The 19,211-nt window shown below is 39.7% G+C and overlaps 1 protein-coding gene across 1 annotated transcript in view; it reads left to right on the forward strand.

Moving 5' to 3' along the window:
- SNRNP48 (small nuclear ribonucleoprotein 48kDa (U11/U12)) overlaps nt 1-1,236 on the forward strand; it is an 18,790-nt gene extending 17,554 nt beyond the window's left edge. Inside the window, exon 9 of the mRNA XM_011989624.1 lies at nt 1,067-1,236. Coding sequence (XP_011845014.1) covers nt 1,067-1,115 — 49 coding nt within the window. The 3' untranslated portion in view covers nt 1,116-1,236. The remainder of the gene's footprint in view (nt 1-1,066) is intronic.
- The last annotated feature ends 17,975 nt before the right edge of the window (nt 1,237-19,211 follow it).

Raw genomic sequence — 19,211 nt, forward strand, 5'->3', positions numbered from 1 at the left:
CTCTCAAATAATATCCTGTCTCTCCAGGGCCACTGGTAATCAGGAATTAAAGCTTGTTGTATTGGTTTGGTAATTTTGTTCATCTTACTATCATTGTTTTAATTGAGAAAAAAGCCAACAATGACTTAGTTCTTTTTTTTTTTTTTTTTTTTTACTTAGTCCTTTTCTTATACAAATGAAATATTTGCTTAGTAATCCTTTTTGATTCATATGCTGTTTTGTAATAACTATAGTGCTGCTTCTACTTAAGTAATTTTTGACATCTCTAATCAATCCCTGTTGACTTAAATACATTAGAAGTCCTCAAAATCCAAACATTAAATAATTTTTATTTAAAGAAGATAAACTGTATATAAGCAAGAAATACTTCTCAACAGGCTAATCTTTGATATCCACCCCTGGGGTGAACTGAATTATAGGGACTTGGTTTATCTGACATAAACCAGAACAAGTAAAACATTCATTTAAAATTAAACAGTGTTTTGGTTTTTTTTTAAGAGTATGTATGAAAAATGCATTATTAAAACTAAGAGGCAGGCCGGGCGCGGTGTCTCATGCCTGTAATCCCAGCACTTTGGAGGCTGAGGCGGGCAGATCACCTGAGGTCAGGAGTTCGAGACCAGCCTGATCAACATGGCTAAACCCTGTCTCTACTAAAAATACAAAAAATAGCCGAGCGTGTTGGTGCACACCTGAAATCCCAGCTACTTGGGAGGCTGAGACAGAAGAATCACTTGTATCTGGGAGACGGAGGTTGCAGTGAGCCGAGACTGTGCCATTGCGCTCCAGCCTGGGCAACAAGAGTGAAACTCCATCTCAAGAAAACAAAAACAAACAAAAAAATGAAGAGACAAAACTGAAATAGGAATAATCAAAATGATTTTTTTAAATTACACTTTGAAGTTCTGCTTTAAAATTAACTTTGAGTATATGTAAATGATAGATACTCAGAAAATTCATTTCAATAGAATATTAAAGTAGTATATTACTGTTGAATTATTTTAAAGCTCTGATATTAAAATGTCCATCATTTATAACCATTTTTTTAATACCTCTTTTATTTCAGGGATGGAGAAAGACACCATAGTCATAAAAGAAGAAAGCAAAAAATATAAATGAAGTACTTGTACATGTATTAATTATGCTTATGCCATGGTAACCAATATGCTGATATATTAATTGGAATTGCTTTGCATAGGAGAATGTTTTCATGATCTGTTTAGTGCTTATTATTTTCCAATAAATATGCTTCAAACGTTGAGTACACTATTAGGCCCTACAACTTTGTTTTCCTTATATTTTATTAGATGATTTGCTTCCTATAACTGATCTTGTTTTGTTCTTTTTGCTAATATTTGTATCTCAAAATTCTTTAATTAAAAAAGTCAATATTTATCATATGTAAATTAAATGTGAATACATTCTCATTGCAAAAAAACTACATCTTATAAATAAGGCTAACCCTTAGAATACCATCTGCAGTCCTGTCCTCACCCCAGCAGCGACTGCTGTTTACCACTACGCTAGTGAATTGTAGTAGGGACAAACAATGTAAATATTGAAGAGAAATGGCCTAATTAAAATATGATGTATATGGAGGATAGATTATTGTATTGGAGTTAAAGAATCTAGATCCATATTAACCTGGATTGGTCTCAAAAACATAATGCTCAGTGAAAATAGCAAGTTGTGGAAAGTTATATACAAATTATATATATGTACAAAACAATACTATGCATTTTCTATGGCTATATAATGTATGTAAGTCTATTTTTAAAGGTTCAGAAGAATCCATACCAAAGTTCTAACAGTGAGTAGGGGGTATAGATGAGAGATTAGAGGTGCAAATCAGGATTGGGAGGGTGGTCAAAGGGAACTTTAGCTTTATCTACAACACATTTTTTTTTAAAAAAAATAAGGTATTCATGTTTCATTTAATTTAAAATATACTGTCATGTTGTGTTTTATAAATCAACTGAATTGAGGTACTATTTGCATACATTTAATTGCACCCTTTTTAAGTGTGTATTTTATTGGGTTTTGACAGATTCATATCTCTGTGCAACCACCATCACAATCAAGATACAAATATTTTCATTACCCCCAAAATTCTCATACCCCTTTTCCCAATCAATTCCTCTACCCCTAGCCCTAGGCAGCCACAGATCTGCTTTTGGTTACCATTGATTAGATTTATCCTTTGTAGAATTCATGTAAATGGGATACTGCAGTATGTACTCTGCCTTCTTCCACACTACAGATTTTTGAGATTGATCCCTGTGCGTCAGTTGTCCCATTTTTTTTTTGTTACTGAGTAGTATGTTCTATTGTATGTCAGATCATTCAGGTGAGACTTCGGCGTGAAATGTTAAGCATCTGACATCTAAATAGCAATATTTTGAATATTGGAAACTCAGGTTAAAGATTTTGTTTCCAAGTAGAAATGAAATCTTATTGTTTTAATAAGTAGCTGACAGTGACAGAAAGATTGACTGGATTTGGATCAGATTGGCTGTTAGGCTTCAGGTATGGGAAACAGCTCTCAGATTTATAAATTGGAAATCACCAGGTTACTTGCCAATATATAGTCATATTGCTGCCATTCTACTTAATTTCTAAATATATAAAATCCACTTTTAAAAACTGTAAAAGCAAGGACTGGGGAGTGACTGATGAATCATGAAATTGCTGCTTTTATAGATCTAAACTACTTGAATCATCAGGAATTGTTTCATATTGTGTGAAAATTTATAATTTTGTTTTAAATTATGATTTATTTTACTAACTGGAAGAAACAAAAGAGTAAAATTGGCATATTTAGGTTTTTTGTAGAAGAAAGATATGAAAATTAGGAGTGGATTGGAGAAATTGGGGGAAAATAGAACAGTACGGAGAAAGGAAGAGATTGAAAACGTAACCGAAGTTCTTTAAAGCTCACATTTTATAGTATCACTGCTGCAAACTAATAAAATGTGGCATTGAATGAAAAGAGGCATTTGTTTGATCCTTGAATGAATTAATCTTACATACTTCCCTGTTTGTGTTTTGAACCTTTCGCTGGATATGAGCTACTTGAGAGCAGGGTTTGTACCTTCATCAGTGTGACCCCTGTGCCTGCAACCTCATAGCTGTTAATATGTAATTTCAAATTTTGACAAAAGCATTTTCACTGCCCTGCCACATAAAATCTAGTTTTTATTTCTAGAGTGCTGCTATGAATAATTACTATAGCTGCTGTCCATCTTGCCCATCCATTAAGGTGCCTTCTCACAAACATTTCTAATCTGCTGGCTGGAGTGCATTGGTATAGTCCGTAGCTCACTGCAACCTCAAACTCATAGGCTTAGGCGATCCTCTTGCCCTTTGTAGCTGGAACTATAGGTGCGCCACTGCACCTGGCTAATTTTTTGATTTTTTTTAGAGATGGAGTCTTGCTATGTTGCCTAGGCTGGTGTTGAACTCCTGGGCTCGGATGATCCTCCTGTCTTCAGCTTCCCAAAATGCTGGGAGCCACCAGGCATCAGGCGCGAGCTACCACACCTGTCTAAAAAGTATGTATTTTTAAATTTTTTTGTAGAGACAGGATCTCACTATGTTCCCCAGCCGGTCTCAAGCTCCTGGCCTCAGCCTCCTAAAGTGCTGGGATTACAAGTGTGAGCCACTGTGCCTGGTCACTTTTTAATTGCAATATGGACAAGTCAACTATCATGCGGAGCCCAGGGCACTGGTTATATTCAATAAGAAACTGAACTCAGCACTTAGAATTTTAAATTATATCAATGATCTTCAAGTATTTGCCACTTTTGAGTACAGCTAATTGGATAATCTCAAACCCTTTAGTGAAAATTCATTGTCAAATAGTAAATTTGAGATAAAATATTTTAAATGCATTGAGAAATATTTTCTAATTACCTGCGTCTGCTATAGTACAGATATCAATTCTATAAACCTGTTCATAGGTCTTCCCCCCCCCCGCCCCCATCTTCTGAGGACATTTTCTGTTTCTTTTTAGTGAGTTAATGAATGTCTAAGAGTTCTGGTGCGAAACTTTGTTGCATTCTGAGTATAAAAAAATAAAACCCACTTATATTGCTTGAGTTTGTTTACAAGACACTTACGTAGCTTGCTTTTTCATTTGCTATAATTGATCCTGCAGGTGTGTTAATTATAAACTAATGCTCTTTTAAACCACACTTATTTTATTACATTAGTGATTGTGCTGCCTGCTGTGGTCACAAATTTGGGAGGTTTTGGTGTTACAGAAAGTGCTCATAGCTTTTGTATATTTGGACTGGGACCAGTAATTTCTAGAGCTCCCTTCAGGACAGAAAAAATAAGATTTGCCAGATGTAAGGAACGCTGAGCCAGATTCATCTTTATTGAATAAGCCAAGTCACTTTCCCATTCTAAAAACAAGTAAGTCCACCTAAGAAAAAACAGGCTGCCTTAAAATAGAATATAAATTCCTAAACTAGTTTTTAGTCCTTCGTTTGAGTATTATAAAGCAGGGGGCACTTCCAGTTTACAATGTTGCTGCATACTCCATTGGGAGAATGGTAAATGAAGAAAGGCTGCAGGCTCCAGGGAGTCCTGCCTTAGGAGTTTCACATCTTGTGGCACCAGTGAAGGGATCTGGGTTTGAGTTACTTGAGTACTCTTTATGAGGCTAATTTCCCGTGAGAGTGGAGCTTTAGTAACCCGTGTTCCTCCAGCTGCAAGCCGTGACTCCTAGTCTAGAATGAGGAAGGTCATTAAGGGAGCGTCAGGAATACAGAGATGAAGCAGGAGCCTGGGCTTTGTTTGGTAATGCCGACACAATTAAAAAAAATAATGTAATAAATTCTTCTCATACTGACAGAATATCTGATCAAAGAGGGCAGTAAGATGAGTCAGGTACAATACAGGCTGTGTAACCCTGGGCCGACTCTTAGTCTCTCCATGCCTTCTCCATACTGTACACCCTCAGAGGATTGTCAGGCTTAATGTGATCTGGCCCATGCGGTGTCTGACATATGGCAGGTACTGAATGCCCACTGTTGCTGTGCTTTGTAACACAGATGTGTTCTTTCTACTCTGGCTCCTGTGTCTGGTTTTGCTTATGGACCAACCTGGATATCTTACTGTGCCCTCAGAGAATTCTCTCACACAATAGTATTAGCAAATCAGTGAAGACTTCAAAAAGAAGTCTGTATAGGAGATGCTTCATGTTACCTACCTCTAGGGCATATATATATATAGCATATATATATAGCTGGTACCAGCATATATATATAGCTGGTACACACATGAATCAACCAGTATTAAAATACTGAAATACTTCTAAACTTGCTGGTAAATAACTTGTTCAAAGCCCCACCTTCCCTTTCGTGCTTTGTCCTGGAAATTCTTGATCGTCTCCTAGACACCACCATGATCCAACAACAAAAAAATAAAATAAAAAAAAGAAAAGCCAGTGCCTGGAGCAGCTGGGGGCCTTGGAGCACCCTGTTCCAGGAATAAGGCTAACTGGTGGCTGTTCTGATTGATGACAGTGCAGTCAGCATCTCTCCTAAATAGTGATGCATATGAATGACATGGGACATACTCTGTTTCTCACTTTGCCCTATATACGGTGGGCCGTGTGTGCAAGGTGCTGTATTGTGTGGATACTAAGCATGGACATAGTTACACACACTTGAATCAGCCAAGGCTGGCTGTCGACAATGTAGCACAGATTTTGGAAGGGGGAAGTGGAATCATGTTGTAAGATTCTCATGCTGTACATGAAATGGTGTGTAACATTTTTTGCAGATAGATTATGATAAGTTGAGTGTATATTGTAAATTGAGTGTATATTGAAATAAAGCAGAGGTATGGCTAATAAGTTATAATGGAGAGGAAATGAGATTATTAGAAACAATCCAAAAGAAAACAGGAAAGAAGGAAAAGGGGAACAGAAGAACAGATAAGACAAATAGAAAACAAATGGCAAGATAGATTTAAACCCACCCATCTTAACCACACTGAATGTTAAATACAGATATTCTAAACACTCCAATGTAAAGGCAGACCCAGTTATATGATGTCTACAAGGAACCCACTTTAAGTATAAGGACACAAATAGGTTAAAAGTAAAAGGATAGGAAAAGGTATACTATGCTAATACTAATTGAAAGAAAGCTATATTACTATCAGACAAAGTAGACTTCAGAACAATGAATATTATCAGGGATAAAGGGGAACATTTTGAAATGACAATTCATCAAGAAGACAAAATTCTAAATTTTTATGCACCTAAGAAGAGTGATTCAAAATATATGAAACAAATATTGGTAAGACTGAAGGGAAAAATAAGCAAATGTACAATTATAGGTGAAGATTTCAACACTCTTCCCTCAGTCATTCATAGCATAAGTAGACAGGGAAACCAGTAAATAAATAGAGGCCTTGAACAACACTATCAACCAGGTTGACCTCACTGGCATTTATGAATACTTCACCCAATAACTAGCAGAATACATTTTTTCTAAATGCACTTGTCTGTGCATACCCCTTTTGCACTTCAGCTGAGGGACCCTGGAAAGCAGCCTACTCAGGACTTTATACCCCAGGCATCACATAGCATGCTGGGCTAAAGTGTTGAAGGACGTCCTGTTTCTAGGGAGGGCAGTGGAACAGAGCCTGGGCTGTTCTGGCCATCCCCATCTTATCTTAGGATGTTGCATTTCTGGCACATTCCACAGGTACTTTTGAGAACTGGAAGCACAAAAGGTGGGAGAATTATCCACACATATATTGAGAAGACTGAAATCATACAAAGTATATACTCTGACCATAACAAAAGTAAACTGAAAGTCTTCAAATGTTTGGAAATTAAACAGTATGCATCTAAATAACGCATGGGTCAAAAATAAATCATATGGTCAAGCGGGAAATATTTTTATGGAAAACATCAAAAATTGGTGGGATACAGCTAAAGCAGTGCTTAGAGAGAAATTTATGGCATGAAATGCTTTTTGTTAGAAAGTTCTCAAATTAATAATTTACATTTCCACTCTAAGACATTAGAAAAAGAAGACTGAATTAAGACCAAATCAAGTAGAGGGAAGTCTTATTAGAAGTCTCCAGAGAAACAGAACCAATAGGATAGGGTCATGCAATTATGGAAGCTGGCAACTCCCAAGATCTGCAGGACGAATTGCCAAGCTGGAGACCCAGAAGGGCTAATAGCATAGTTCCAGTCTGAGTCAGACGGCCTGAGCCCCTGGAGAGCTCATGGGGTAGCTGCAGTCCAAAGGCTGGCAGGCTGAAGACCCAGGAAGAGCCGATGTTTCAGTTGGTGTCCAAAGGCAAGAAAAAGCTGACACCCTAGTTCGAAGGCCATCAGGGAGAAATCATTCTCTTACTTGGGAGAGTGGTCAGCGTTTTTGTTCTATTCAGACCTTCAACTGATTGGAGGCGCCCACCCACATTAGAGAGGGCAATCTGCTTTACTCAGTCTGTGGATTCAAATGTTAATTTTATCCAAAAATACCCTCACAGACTCAGCCAGAATAGTGATTGACCAAATATCTGGACACCCCAATGCCCAGTCAAGTTGACACATAAAATTAACCATCACAGAAAGAAACAATAACAAATAACAAAAGAAACAATAATAAAATGAAAGGAACAATAACAAAAGGAACAGAAATAAGTGAAATCGAAAACTGAGAAACAGAGAAAATAAGTGAAACCAAAAATTGGTTCTTTGAAAAGATCAATAAAATGGATAAGCCTCTAAGTAGATGGATCTAACCAGACCATAGCCAGAAAAAACAAAACAAAAAACAAAAAAAAAAGGAGACAAAAATTACTGATATCAAGGATGAACATGGAAACATTGTTATATATTCTATGGACTTTAAAATGATTAAAAATATTATGAATGACATTATACTAATATATTCAACAACTTAGATAAAATAAATTCCTTGAAAGACACAAATTACCTAAACTTACTCAAGATGAAACAGATAACTTGAAATAGTTCTATATGTATTAAATACATTGAATTCATAGTTATAAACTTCCCCACAAAGAAAACTCCAGTCCCAGATGGCTTCACTGGTCAATACTACTAGACATTTAAGAAGAATGGTATCAATTCTCAATCCTTTCTAGATAATGGAAGTAGAGGGGAAGTTTCCCAGCCAGCGTTATCCTGAATCTAAAACCAGACAAAGACATTTTAAGTAACTACAAAACCAATATCTTTCATGAACATAGATACCGTAATAAAAATTTGGCAAATATTTTGTGAACAAATGAATACAGCAATATAGTTTTTAGAAAAATACATTATAATCACGTGAGTTTTACTCCAGGAATGCAAGTTTGGTATAACGTTGAAACTCAATCAATGTAATTCCTCATATTAGCCGATTAAAGAAGAAAAATCATATGATCATCCATAGATGCAGAAAAAGCATATGATAAAATTCAACACACATTCATGTGTTGAATATGAATTCAACAGAAATCGAAAATTTTTAATTTTGTTTAAATTTTAAATTTTTGTTTAAAAAATAGAAAACGATAAACAGACCTACAACAAACTAGAAATTGAAGGAAACCTCCTCATCCCAATAAAGGGCAGCCACAAAAAACCTAGAGCTAACATTGTCCTTAATGATGAAAGACAATAATTTCCTCCTATAATGGGAGCAAAGGAAGTATGTCTGCTTGTACCACTTGCATTCAATGTTGTGCTGGAGGTCCTAGTCGGGGAAATAATGCAATAAAAAGAAATAAAATACATGCAGATTGGAAAGGATGAAATAATGTCTTTATTCACAGATGGCAGATCTATGTAGAAAATCCTAAGGAATTTATAAGAAATAGAAAATGAGTAGAACTAACAAATGAATTTATTGAGGCCATAAGATATGTGGTCATTATTTTAAAATCTATCGTGTTTTTATATGCTATGAATGAATATTAGAAATAGCATACAAGGCTGGGGGCGGTGGCTCACACCTGTAATCCCAGCACTTTGGGAGGCCGAGGTGGGCGGATAACAAGTTCAGGAGATTGAGACCATCCTGGCTAACACAGTGAAACCCCGTCTCTACTAAAAACACAAAAATTAGCCAGGCATGGTGGCGGGCACCTGTAGTCCCAGCTACTTGGGAGGCTGAGGCAGGAGAATGGTGTGAACCCGGGAGGTAGAGCTTACAGTGAGCCGAGATCACGCCACTGCACTCCAGCATGGGTGACAGAGTGAGACTCCATTTCAAAAAAAAGAAAAGAAAAGAAAAAGAAATAGCATACAAAAGCATAAATCACCTAGAGATAAATTTAACAAAATATGTGTAATACCTGTACACTGAAAACTACAAATTTTGCTGAGAGAAATTAAGGAAGACCTAAATAAATAAAAGATATACCATGTTCATGAATTAGACCTTGATATTGTTAAGTTATAAGTTATCTGTAGGTGAACCATAGATACAATGCAATTGCAACACAGTCCCAGTAGGCTCTTTTTAAAAAATACATTTTTTTAATCATGGAAAATACACATAACATTTACCATTTTAACAATTTAAAAGTGTACAATTCACTGGCATTGAGTATACGTTGACATTATTGTGCAACCATCACCACCATCTATCTTCCAAACTTTTTCAGTATCTTAAACTGAAACTCTGTACCCGTTGAACAATAACTCCCCATTCCCTCATGCCCCCAGCCTGGACAATCCCCATTCTACATGCTGTTGCTATGAATTTGACTATTCTAGGGACTTATGTTTGTCCCTTTTTGTCTGAGTTATTTCTCTTAGCATAATGCCTTTAAGATTCATCCATGTCTGTCTTCTTTTTTAAGGCTGAATAATATTATATTATATGGATATACCACACTTTGTTTATCCATTTATCTGTCCTTTGAAGCAGGATCACCTACTTTAAAAACACATTTTCAAGAAATCTCCAGGAGAGTCTGCTGTCCCACCAAGAGAGGTGTAACAAATGTGGCTGATAAAGCAGTCATTAAATCAAACATGAATGTAATCTGGGCATGGTGGCTTGTGCCTGTAATCCCAGCTACTCAGGAAACTGAGGCAGGAGGATGGCTTGAGGCCAGGAATTCGAGACCAGCTTAGGGCAACACAATGAGACCTCATCTCTTTAAAAAAATATGATCGTTGGCAATTTTTGGAATACTGAGAGATCAGATAGTCTTTGGGCATCATTTAAGAGCAGGCAAGTGAGTGCAAAGCCTCAGGAGCTTGGGCCCTTTGGAGCATGCTATCTTCCCATCTCCCTCAGCTCAGTGCTTCATTGTTGCTGCCCCAAAAACATGCATGTGACCCAAACAAAACGCAACAGAAAGACAGCTGAATTTCACCTGCGGGGAGACAAACCTTCAAACATTTTTAGTTTGATAAAAGATTTTTCCAATGTGAAAGGTGGTCGTGGAGACACAGTAAATACTCGGATTTCATCCTAGAGATATTAAAATCAAGGTGGAAAATAAATGAGCTTCCAGTTCAGCAAAGATGATAACATTGATTTCATGCCTAGAGAAATTGAATTATCAGGTTGTAAATCCACGGTTTCTTTTGTGTTTTTCAAAAAGACTGTCTCAGAGGAGAAGTTTTTGTTGCATTTTATGACCATTTAACATAAAAGGAGCTAAAATGGAACTCCACCATTGGAACACGATGTAACCAGATGGCACAAGTCAGCTCGCACCGTGTTTTGCTCCCTCATTGCGAGACTCATTCTAGGATGGGCTGTGGCACACAGCCGTCTGACGGCACACACTGCTCGGGGAGCTCCTTTATTCTGACGGCACACACTGTTCGGGGAGCTCCTTTATTCGGGGCACTTTGAGTCCCATGGTCCATTGTACTGCGCTCATTTGGGGGGAATAACCAGTTCATGTGCCAGGGTGAAAGAGTAGACCAGAATGTGGCAGGCAAAAAGAGGCAATGGGTAAGAGCAACATTTGTAATAATAATATATATTTTCACATCAGATGGGTAATTTGCCAATGTGGTAACAAGATTGGAGGGAGGTACATCTCACAAATGCATGTGAAAACCCAATCATCATGCTTATGAACTACAAAAAGAATCATTTATTATTTATCCAGCTCCAAGGACATCATTTTAAATAACAACAACCGCCCCCGCTACCAAAGCATGGTTCTCATGAAAGGGAACCTCCACCTTCCTTTGAGCACCCCTGGCTCGGTGTTTTCCTTTTGGCTCATGGCCACATCCATATGTGCAGGGTGAATGTTTTCCATCCTCCTGGAGCACTGGGATGCTTGAGCTCATCACATGGTTAAGCACATATTGGAATTGACAATATAATGTGAAATTGACTTTTTTAAAATGGGAAAATACTGTGATTCAGAAGCAGCAAATGTAATTTGAGTGGCTCTGTTCTGCCTGGCAAATCTCTTTAGAAGTGAACAGTCACAGGATATATAGTAGGTGTCGTGCTCAGGTTGACATGGAAACTGTGGTCCATGCAGTCAGGGGGATTCAAAATCAAGGTCAGAATTTGAGACTGCTGTTCAGAGACTGTGCCTGTATAAGTCCATTTTCACACTGCTGATAAAGACATACCCGAGACTGGGCACTTTACATAAGAAACAGGTTTAATGCACTTACAGTTCCACATGGCTGAGGAGGTCTCACAAACATGGTGAAAGGCAAGGAGGAGCAAGTCATGTCTTGCATGCACAGCAACAGGCAAAGAGAGAGCTTGTGCAGGGAAACTCCTCTGTATAAAACCATCAGATCTCATGAGACTTATTTGCTATCACGAGAACAGCACAGGAAAGACTTGCCTCCATAATTCAGTCACCTCCTACTGGGTCCCTTCCACAACAAGTGGGAATTCAAGATGAGATTTGGGTGGGGACACAACCAAATCATATCAGTGCCCAAGCCTGCTGAGGAAGAGCTTCCAAACGCCTTTATACAGGAGAAACACTTTGAGAAATGCATTTTTCTTCTCTTGTTAGTTTTACCAATTGTGTTATTAAATTCATGAAAACGACCCCTCCCTCCCATATGATCTCAGTTAATACACTATACTAGATTAAAAATGTATGTTATCTCAGTAGCTGGCATCAGAATCCTCTCAGAAGTTTCCTCTGAGCTCCCATAGCATTTGGCCTATACTTTATTTTTAAGTTTAAAAAATTTGGTAAAATATACATAACATAAACCATGTTAGGCATACAGTTCAGTGGCATTAAATACATCATACTGTTGTGCAACTGTCACTACCATCCATCCACCAGGACCTTTTTCATCTTCCCAAACTGAAACCCAATACCCATTCAATATTAACTCCCTGTTTACTCCTCCTGCTTGCTCCCCCACCCCTGGCAACCTGCAATCTATTTCCCTTTGTCTGAATTTGACTACTCTGGGTACTTCGTATTGGTGGAATCATACAGTATTTGTCCTTTTGTGCCTGACTTATTTGACTGAGCATAATGTCCTTAAGGTGAATCCACGTAGTAGTGTGGGTGAGAATTTCTTGCCTTTTTAAGGCTGAATCATATTCCATCCTATGGATAGACCACATTTTGGCCTATACTTTTGATGTGGCACTCACCAGCTACTGTTTCTTCAGGCCTTCAAGCTATCTGGGGACAAAGGCATATAAAGGATTCATACTTTGAATCCAATCACCTTGATTTGTAGCAGAGTGTCTGGCATATCACAAGTACATTTTACTCAAATAGCATTGGCTGTTAATGCTAACCACACACACACACACACACACACACACACACATATACACAGAGCCCAATGTAGTGGGGGCATGACTATGATACTATGAATGAGAGGGAATAACCTGGTCCTAGAAGTAGATTAACTACTTGATTGACTGGCTGACTGATAAACTCATTCATTATTCACCCCAAGAAATACTTTATATACATCTATCATGTGTCAGGCATTTTGCAAATGACTGAGGCCACAATGCAGATATGGTCTTTGCCTTCATGGAGTTTTCAACAAATGGGAGAAAATTAAAATATTATTCCCCAAATAAATATATAATCACAAGCGATGATAAGATCCAGGAAGGAAATTTATAGACTGTTTTTATGAGTTACTGTAGAAATCCCTTCTAAAGTTTTATTTTATTTTTTTCTTCCTTTCTTTTTCTCTCTCTTTCTTTGTCTCTCCTTCCTTCCTCTTTCTTTCTTTCCTTCTTCTTTCTTTCTTCTTTCCTTTCTTTCTTTTCTTTTTCTTTCTTGCTTTCTTTCTTCTTTCTTCTTTCGTTTCTTCTTTCGTTTCTTTCTTCTTTCTTTCTCTTTCTTTCTCTTTCTTTTCTCTCTCTCTCTCTCTCTCTCTCTCTCTTCCTTTTTCTTTTTTTTCTTCCTTCCTTCCTTCAGTGACACAGAGTCTCACTCTGTCACCCAGGCTGGAGTACAGTGGAGCCATCCTAGCTCACTGCAGCCTCAAACTTTCAGGCTGAAATGATCCTCCCATCCCAGCCTCCTGAGTAGATGGGACCACAAGCGCACCCCACTATGCCAGGCTAACTTTTTAATTTTTTGTAGTGCTGAGGGTATTACAGTGTTCCTCAGGCTGGTCTTGAATTCCTGCCCTTAAGCCACCCTCCCACGCTGGCCTCCTGAAGTGCTGGGATTACGGGAGTGAGCCACCTCGCCTGGCCGTGTACTTGTTTTAATAAAGATTTTTTAATATAAAGAAAACATATTCATTGGGTCCCTGACTTTTGATTAAAATTGACAAAGGGAAGTCCAATCTCATAACCTTCCTCCCTGCAAAACCTAACAGTGTGAACGAAGAGGAAGAGTCAGCAAATACCCGTCAGCAGCAATAAGGTGAAGGAAAGGGATGGTTTACAATTACAGGCAAGAAAAGAAAATCCAACAGACGGCTCAGCAGCATCTAGTCTCCAGCAACTCCTAACTTCACCCTCCACGGAAACACTACCTTGGAGAAATAAGTCAATGAAATCCCAGCAAATTGCACAAGTGACTTCCAAACTGCAGAAGGCAGAAGAGGGAGGGGCTGCTGAGGAAGGAGGTATACCTAAAACAGGCATCCGTGGAGGCTGCCACGCACGACCGTGGAGGAGAGGGCTGAGGTGCACGGGATGCTACCATTTAGAGGTTAAGTGTGGAATTAGGGCCAGCAAAGAGGAGGGGCCAGGGACAAATGAGAAAAGCCAGGTGATGTCCCAGAGCCAAGAGAAGAGGGTGCGCCACGAAGAAGAATCCATCAGCTGTGACTAGAATTGCCGACTGATTCCATGCCATGAGGATCAATACTGTCACTGGATCTGGCAAAATGGAGGTGAGGAGCTCTGGGCCATGAGCATTTGAATGGAGTCAGATAGGACAGCTCATGGCCCACGGGCCTCTTGAAATCCACCTTGACCAGTGAGGTTCCATTGCCATCAATCCACAAGTGCTCGGTGGAGGTATCTCGTGACTGTCCATTGAGTCATTGTGGCAAGCACAGTTGATGGTCATTGCCCTGGATGTGCGGACGATTAGCCACCTGTAATACATCATGCACCCACATCATATGTACCACTGCAGTTTCTTCTTTCAAAGCTTTCTCAACGTCTCTACCCAAGTCTACCTTCTAGTCTCTCTGTTGCATGAAAAATCTGAAAATCTAAGCTCGAAAGTGCATGTCTATAGAGGAGAAAAGCCCAAAGCCCACCCCACGTCGCTGTTTCTGCCAGAGATGACTCTCCTTTCTAGGAGTGGCTTCATTTGGTCTTCACATTCTCCTGTCAGCTTCAACCAGGCCCAGGCTGTGAGCTTTGTTATTCTGGGGGAGTAATTTGAAGGCCACTCAGGGGACTAACGGGTCTTCTGAAAGGTATGATCATATTGGCAGGCAGAATATGAGTTGACAGTTAATTATTTTCTATTTGGTATCAATATTTCTAGTAGTTGTATGTGTTCATTTTGTCAACTTTCAAAAACATTAATATTTTTAGCCATGTCACAGACATATTGGCAGGATATTTTGTGTAGTATTCTTTTATATTTCCAGGTTACTTGGCTGGAAAAGGGGAGTTATCTCCAAGGCCTCCTTTCCCCTGTTTTGTTTTGTTTGACACAGAGTCTAGCTCTGTCACACTGGCTGGAGTGCAGTGCAGCGGCATGATCTCGGCTCAGTGTAGCTTCTGCCTCCCTGGTTCAAGCGATTCTCATGCCTCAGCCTCCCGAGTAGCTGGGATTACAGGCATGAGCCACAATGCCTAGCTAATTTTTGTATTAGATGGGGTCTTGCCATGTTGGCCAAGTTGGTCTGGAACTCCTGACCTCAGGTGATCCACCCGCCCCTGCTTCCCAAAGTGCTGGGATTACAGGCATGAGCCACTGCGCCCGGCCTCCCTGGTTTTTATTTACACACCTCTTTGGGAAGTGTATCCCGCGCTCAGGGTGGCACACGAAGCCTCAGAGGGGAACTGGTTGCAGGTCCCCAGCCTTGCCTAGCATTCCTGTACCCCAGGAATCTCATAGGAATATCAGGGGTGCTGGACATTTGCAACTATAGAGAACAACAGGAGCCCATTGTCATCAGTCCCTTAAGATAGGCAGAACCACCTTAGCACAGATGAGTGACCTGAGGACTGGATGACTGATAGCCCAGATGTGCCAGTGACTGTCGACTGCAGGACCCCTTTCTTTTGTTTTGGTCCCTGGCTCCATTCCACTTCTCTGGAGATAAGAAGAAACCCTAAAAATGGCTGAGATTGAGTTTCCCTCCAGCCCGGGGAAGGTGGGCACCTAGCCAAAATTAATTTGACCTAAACAATGTTTTTAAAATGCATGATTTTCTGGTGTGCTTGAATAGGAGGTCAGAGAATAGTCATACCTGTCCCACATTATGTTAATTTGAAGAAGTTAAAGTACGATCAACTCTTAAATTAAAATAAAAATTGGTGGCCCATAGAAAAGAACAGCACATAGACGTGGAAGCCATTTCTAATCCCAAACTGCTTTTCCCCCTTTAAGCACTTTTCCTGTAGATTTTAAACAACTGCAAATTTTTGGCTCCTTTCCCTACTTCCTCCTGTTGTAAGTTAAAAATCATACATAGCTGCTTTGGAAAACAGTTTGGCAGGTTCTTATAATGTTAAATATACACTTACCATGTGATCCAGCAATCTCATTCCTGGTTATTTACCCAAAAGAAATGAAAACATATGTCCACACAGAGGCCAGTACTTGAATGCTCACAGCAACTTTATTCATGATAGACAAAAACTGGAAAAAAACCCCCAAAAGTCCAATTGGTAAATGGAACCCAAATCTGGTTTATCCATACAAGGGAGCGCTATGCAGCAAACTGAAGGAAGGAATTATCGACACATGTAACCATACAGAACAATCTCCAAAATACAATGCTAAGTGAAAGAAGCTAGATGCAAGAGTGCCAACTGTATGATTCCACTTACATGAAATTCTTTAAAAAGGAAAGCTACAGTGATAGAAAGCAGAGTGGTTGCCAGGGACTCGGGGGAGGGGATTGGCTGCAGAGGGGCCCGAGGGAACTTTTTTGGCTGCTGGAATATTCCATATTATGATGGCAGTGGTGGCAGCAGGACTGCATGCATCTGCCAGAACTCATCAAATTGTTTACTTAAGATTGGTGGATGTTATTGTCTGTAAGTTACACCTCAAAACAGCTGACAAAATTCATTAAGGGAGGAATAAAGATGGCGGTCGGTCGTAAAGGTGTTGACTGAGTAGTGCCTGAAGGTTTGAGAGACCTGTGGAAGGGACTCCCTAGATTGTGAATACCCTTCCTTCCCTCCCTCCCTCCCTCCCTCCCTTCCTTCCTTCCTTCCTTCCTTCCTTCCTTCCTTCCTCTTTCTTTCTTTCTTTTTTTTTTTTGACAGAGCCTTGCCCTGTCGCCAGGCTGGAGTGCAGTGGCGCAATCTCAGCTCACTACAACCTCCGCCTCCTGGGTTCAAGCAATTCTTCTGTCTCAGCCGCCCGAGTAGCTGGGATTACAGGTGCATGCCACCATGCCCAGCTAATTTTTGTATTTTTTTAGTAGAGACGGGGTTTCACCATGTTGGCCAGGCTGGTCTCAAACTCCTGACCTTGTGATCCGCCTGCCTCGGCTTCCCAAAGTGCTGGAATTACAGGCATGAGCCACCGTGCCCGGCTTCTTTAATATTTTTTACTTGTGTATTGCACGTCCCCTCCCTCCACCCACCCAAACCCCAATGCTCCAGTCAGAAGGGACCCTCCTCATCTTCTCCAGCACCCCTTAATTTAGCATGTCTAAATGGTTCCTGGCTCCAAGTATAGCATGAGCAGGCATTGACCCTTCCCCACCCTGTCCTCTGTGGTAGGTAAGCATTCCTTTCGCCTCTGTCCTTCACTCTCACAGCGTTACTGCTGATCACGGGCGATCTTTGTCACACTGTACTGGGCAGGGTTCTCCAGAGAAACAGGCCAAATGATCTATCCATCTATCCATCTGCCTATCTTTTTCCATATCTATCTATCTATCATCTCTCTATCTATCTATCAATCATCTATCTATCTAATCTATCTATCTATCTTTGGAAAAAGAGAGAAGAGAGAAAGATATAAGGATATTTGTTATCAAAGAGTTGGAATGTTGTGAAACAAAAACAGCAAAGAAAGAATATTCTTGTGCAAGAAGTTTTAAAAATTTTTCTTAAATGCTAGAACTTGATTACATGTCGATATGAAAGTAAGTAGGGAAAGCCTTGGGGCATGTGTGTGAATATTTGGTCCTGAAACTCCTGTTTCTTTATCCCCCATAACCTTATGGATCCCCATTCCTTTCCTCTGACTCCTGCTTGAATCAAGTCATGCATTGGCCACAACTGGGGAATGCTTTGACTCATAAATGTAATTTTGAGGTAAACAGAAAATGTTATTGAAAATTAGTTAATACGCGTGAAATACTTAAACTAGTGACTGGCATATAGTAATTGGCTTATATGCGCTGAGTACTCTTCTAGGCTCTTTGAATGTAACACTTTTTAATTTTTATTTTTGTCGAGTTGGGGTGTCACTCTGTTACCCTGGCTGGAGTACAGTGCCATGATCGTAGCTCACCACAGCCACAAACTCCTGAGCTCAAGCAATCTGCTCATCTCAGCCTCCCAAGTAGCTGGGACTACAGGCATGCACCACCACACAGGGCTAATTTTTGTATTTTATGTAGAGATAGGGTTTCACCACGTTTCCCAGGCTTGTCTCAAATTCGTAGGCTCAAGTGATCCGACTACCTCGGCCTCTCAAAGTGCTAGGATGACAAGCATGTGCCACCGTGCCCAGCCTACTTTTTTTTAAATCACGAGCTTGGTAGAAGCCTTGGATTTTTCTCTTTTTGGTAGTATGTAAATGGCGTTTCTTGTACATTTTGCTTTAAACTGTGTCTGTGGGCTGGTGGAGACCCAGTTACCACAGATCAAATTTTCATGGGAAGAAGTATTCCAAGATCCAAGCAAATTACTTACAAACAAACTTTTTGCAGACAATCTGTCTCTCATTTGATGACTGTCTAAATGCGGACAATACAGCGAAGTGGTTCAGGGCGGATGCTTAGGAGCTTTCAGACAGTTGCGAGTTTGACTCCCAGCCCCGCCACTGGCAGCAATGTCACTGTGGGAAATTCGTTACTTCCCCAGAGCCTCAACTCCTCAACTTGGTATTAAAAATAATAAAGAATACTTCACCGATTTGTTGTGAGGATTCAATGAATCAAACGGTACATAAAAAGTGCTCAATATGGATACTAGGCTTAGTACCTGGGTGATGAAATAATTTGTATAACAACCCCCTGTAACACGTACACCTATATAACACACTGGCACATGTATCCCTGGACCTAAAATAAAAGTTGAAAAAATTGCTCAGTAAATGAAATCATTCTGCTCTAGAGATCATCTCGTCCTATTCGTAACATTTCAACTCTTTGGCAATAAATATCCTTATATCTTGCTTTACAAGTGAGAAAAGTCATCAGAGGTATTGACAATTACACTTCTAAACTCCCTATGCAAATGAATTTATTTACATTTCTCCAAACAGTATTCTTTTCCATTCAAGGACTTCCTGTAGAATCATCTGCTGTCGGCCAGGCGCGGTGGCTCAAGCCTGTAATCCCAGCACTTTGGGAGGCCGAGACAGGCGGATCACGAGGTCAGGAGATCGAGACCATCCTGGCT

Source organism: Mandrillus leucophaeus, unplaced genomic scaffold (assembly GCF_000951045.1).
Source record: "Mandrillus leucophaeus isolate KB7577 unplaced genomic scaffold, Mleu.le_1.0 Scaffold36, whole genome shotgun sequence".
Taxonomy (NCBI): domain Eukaryota; kingdom Metazoa; phylum Chordata; class Mammalia; order Primates; family Cercopithecidae; genus Mandrillus; species Mandrillus leucophaeus.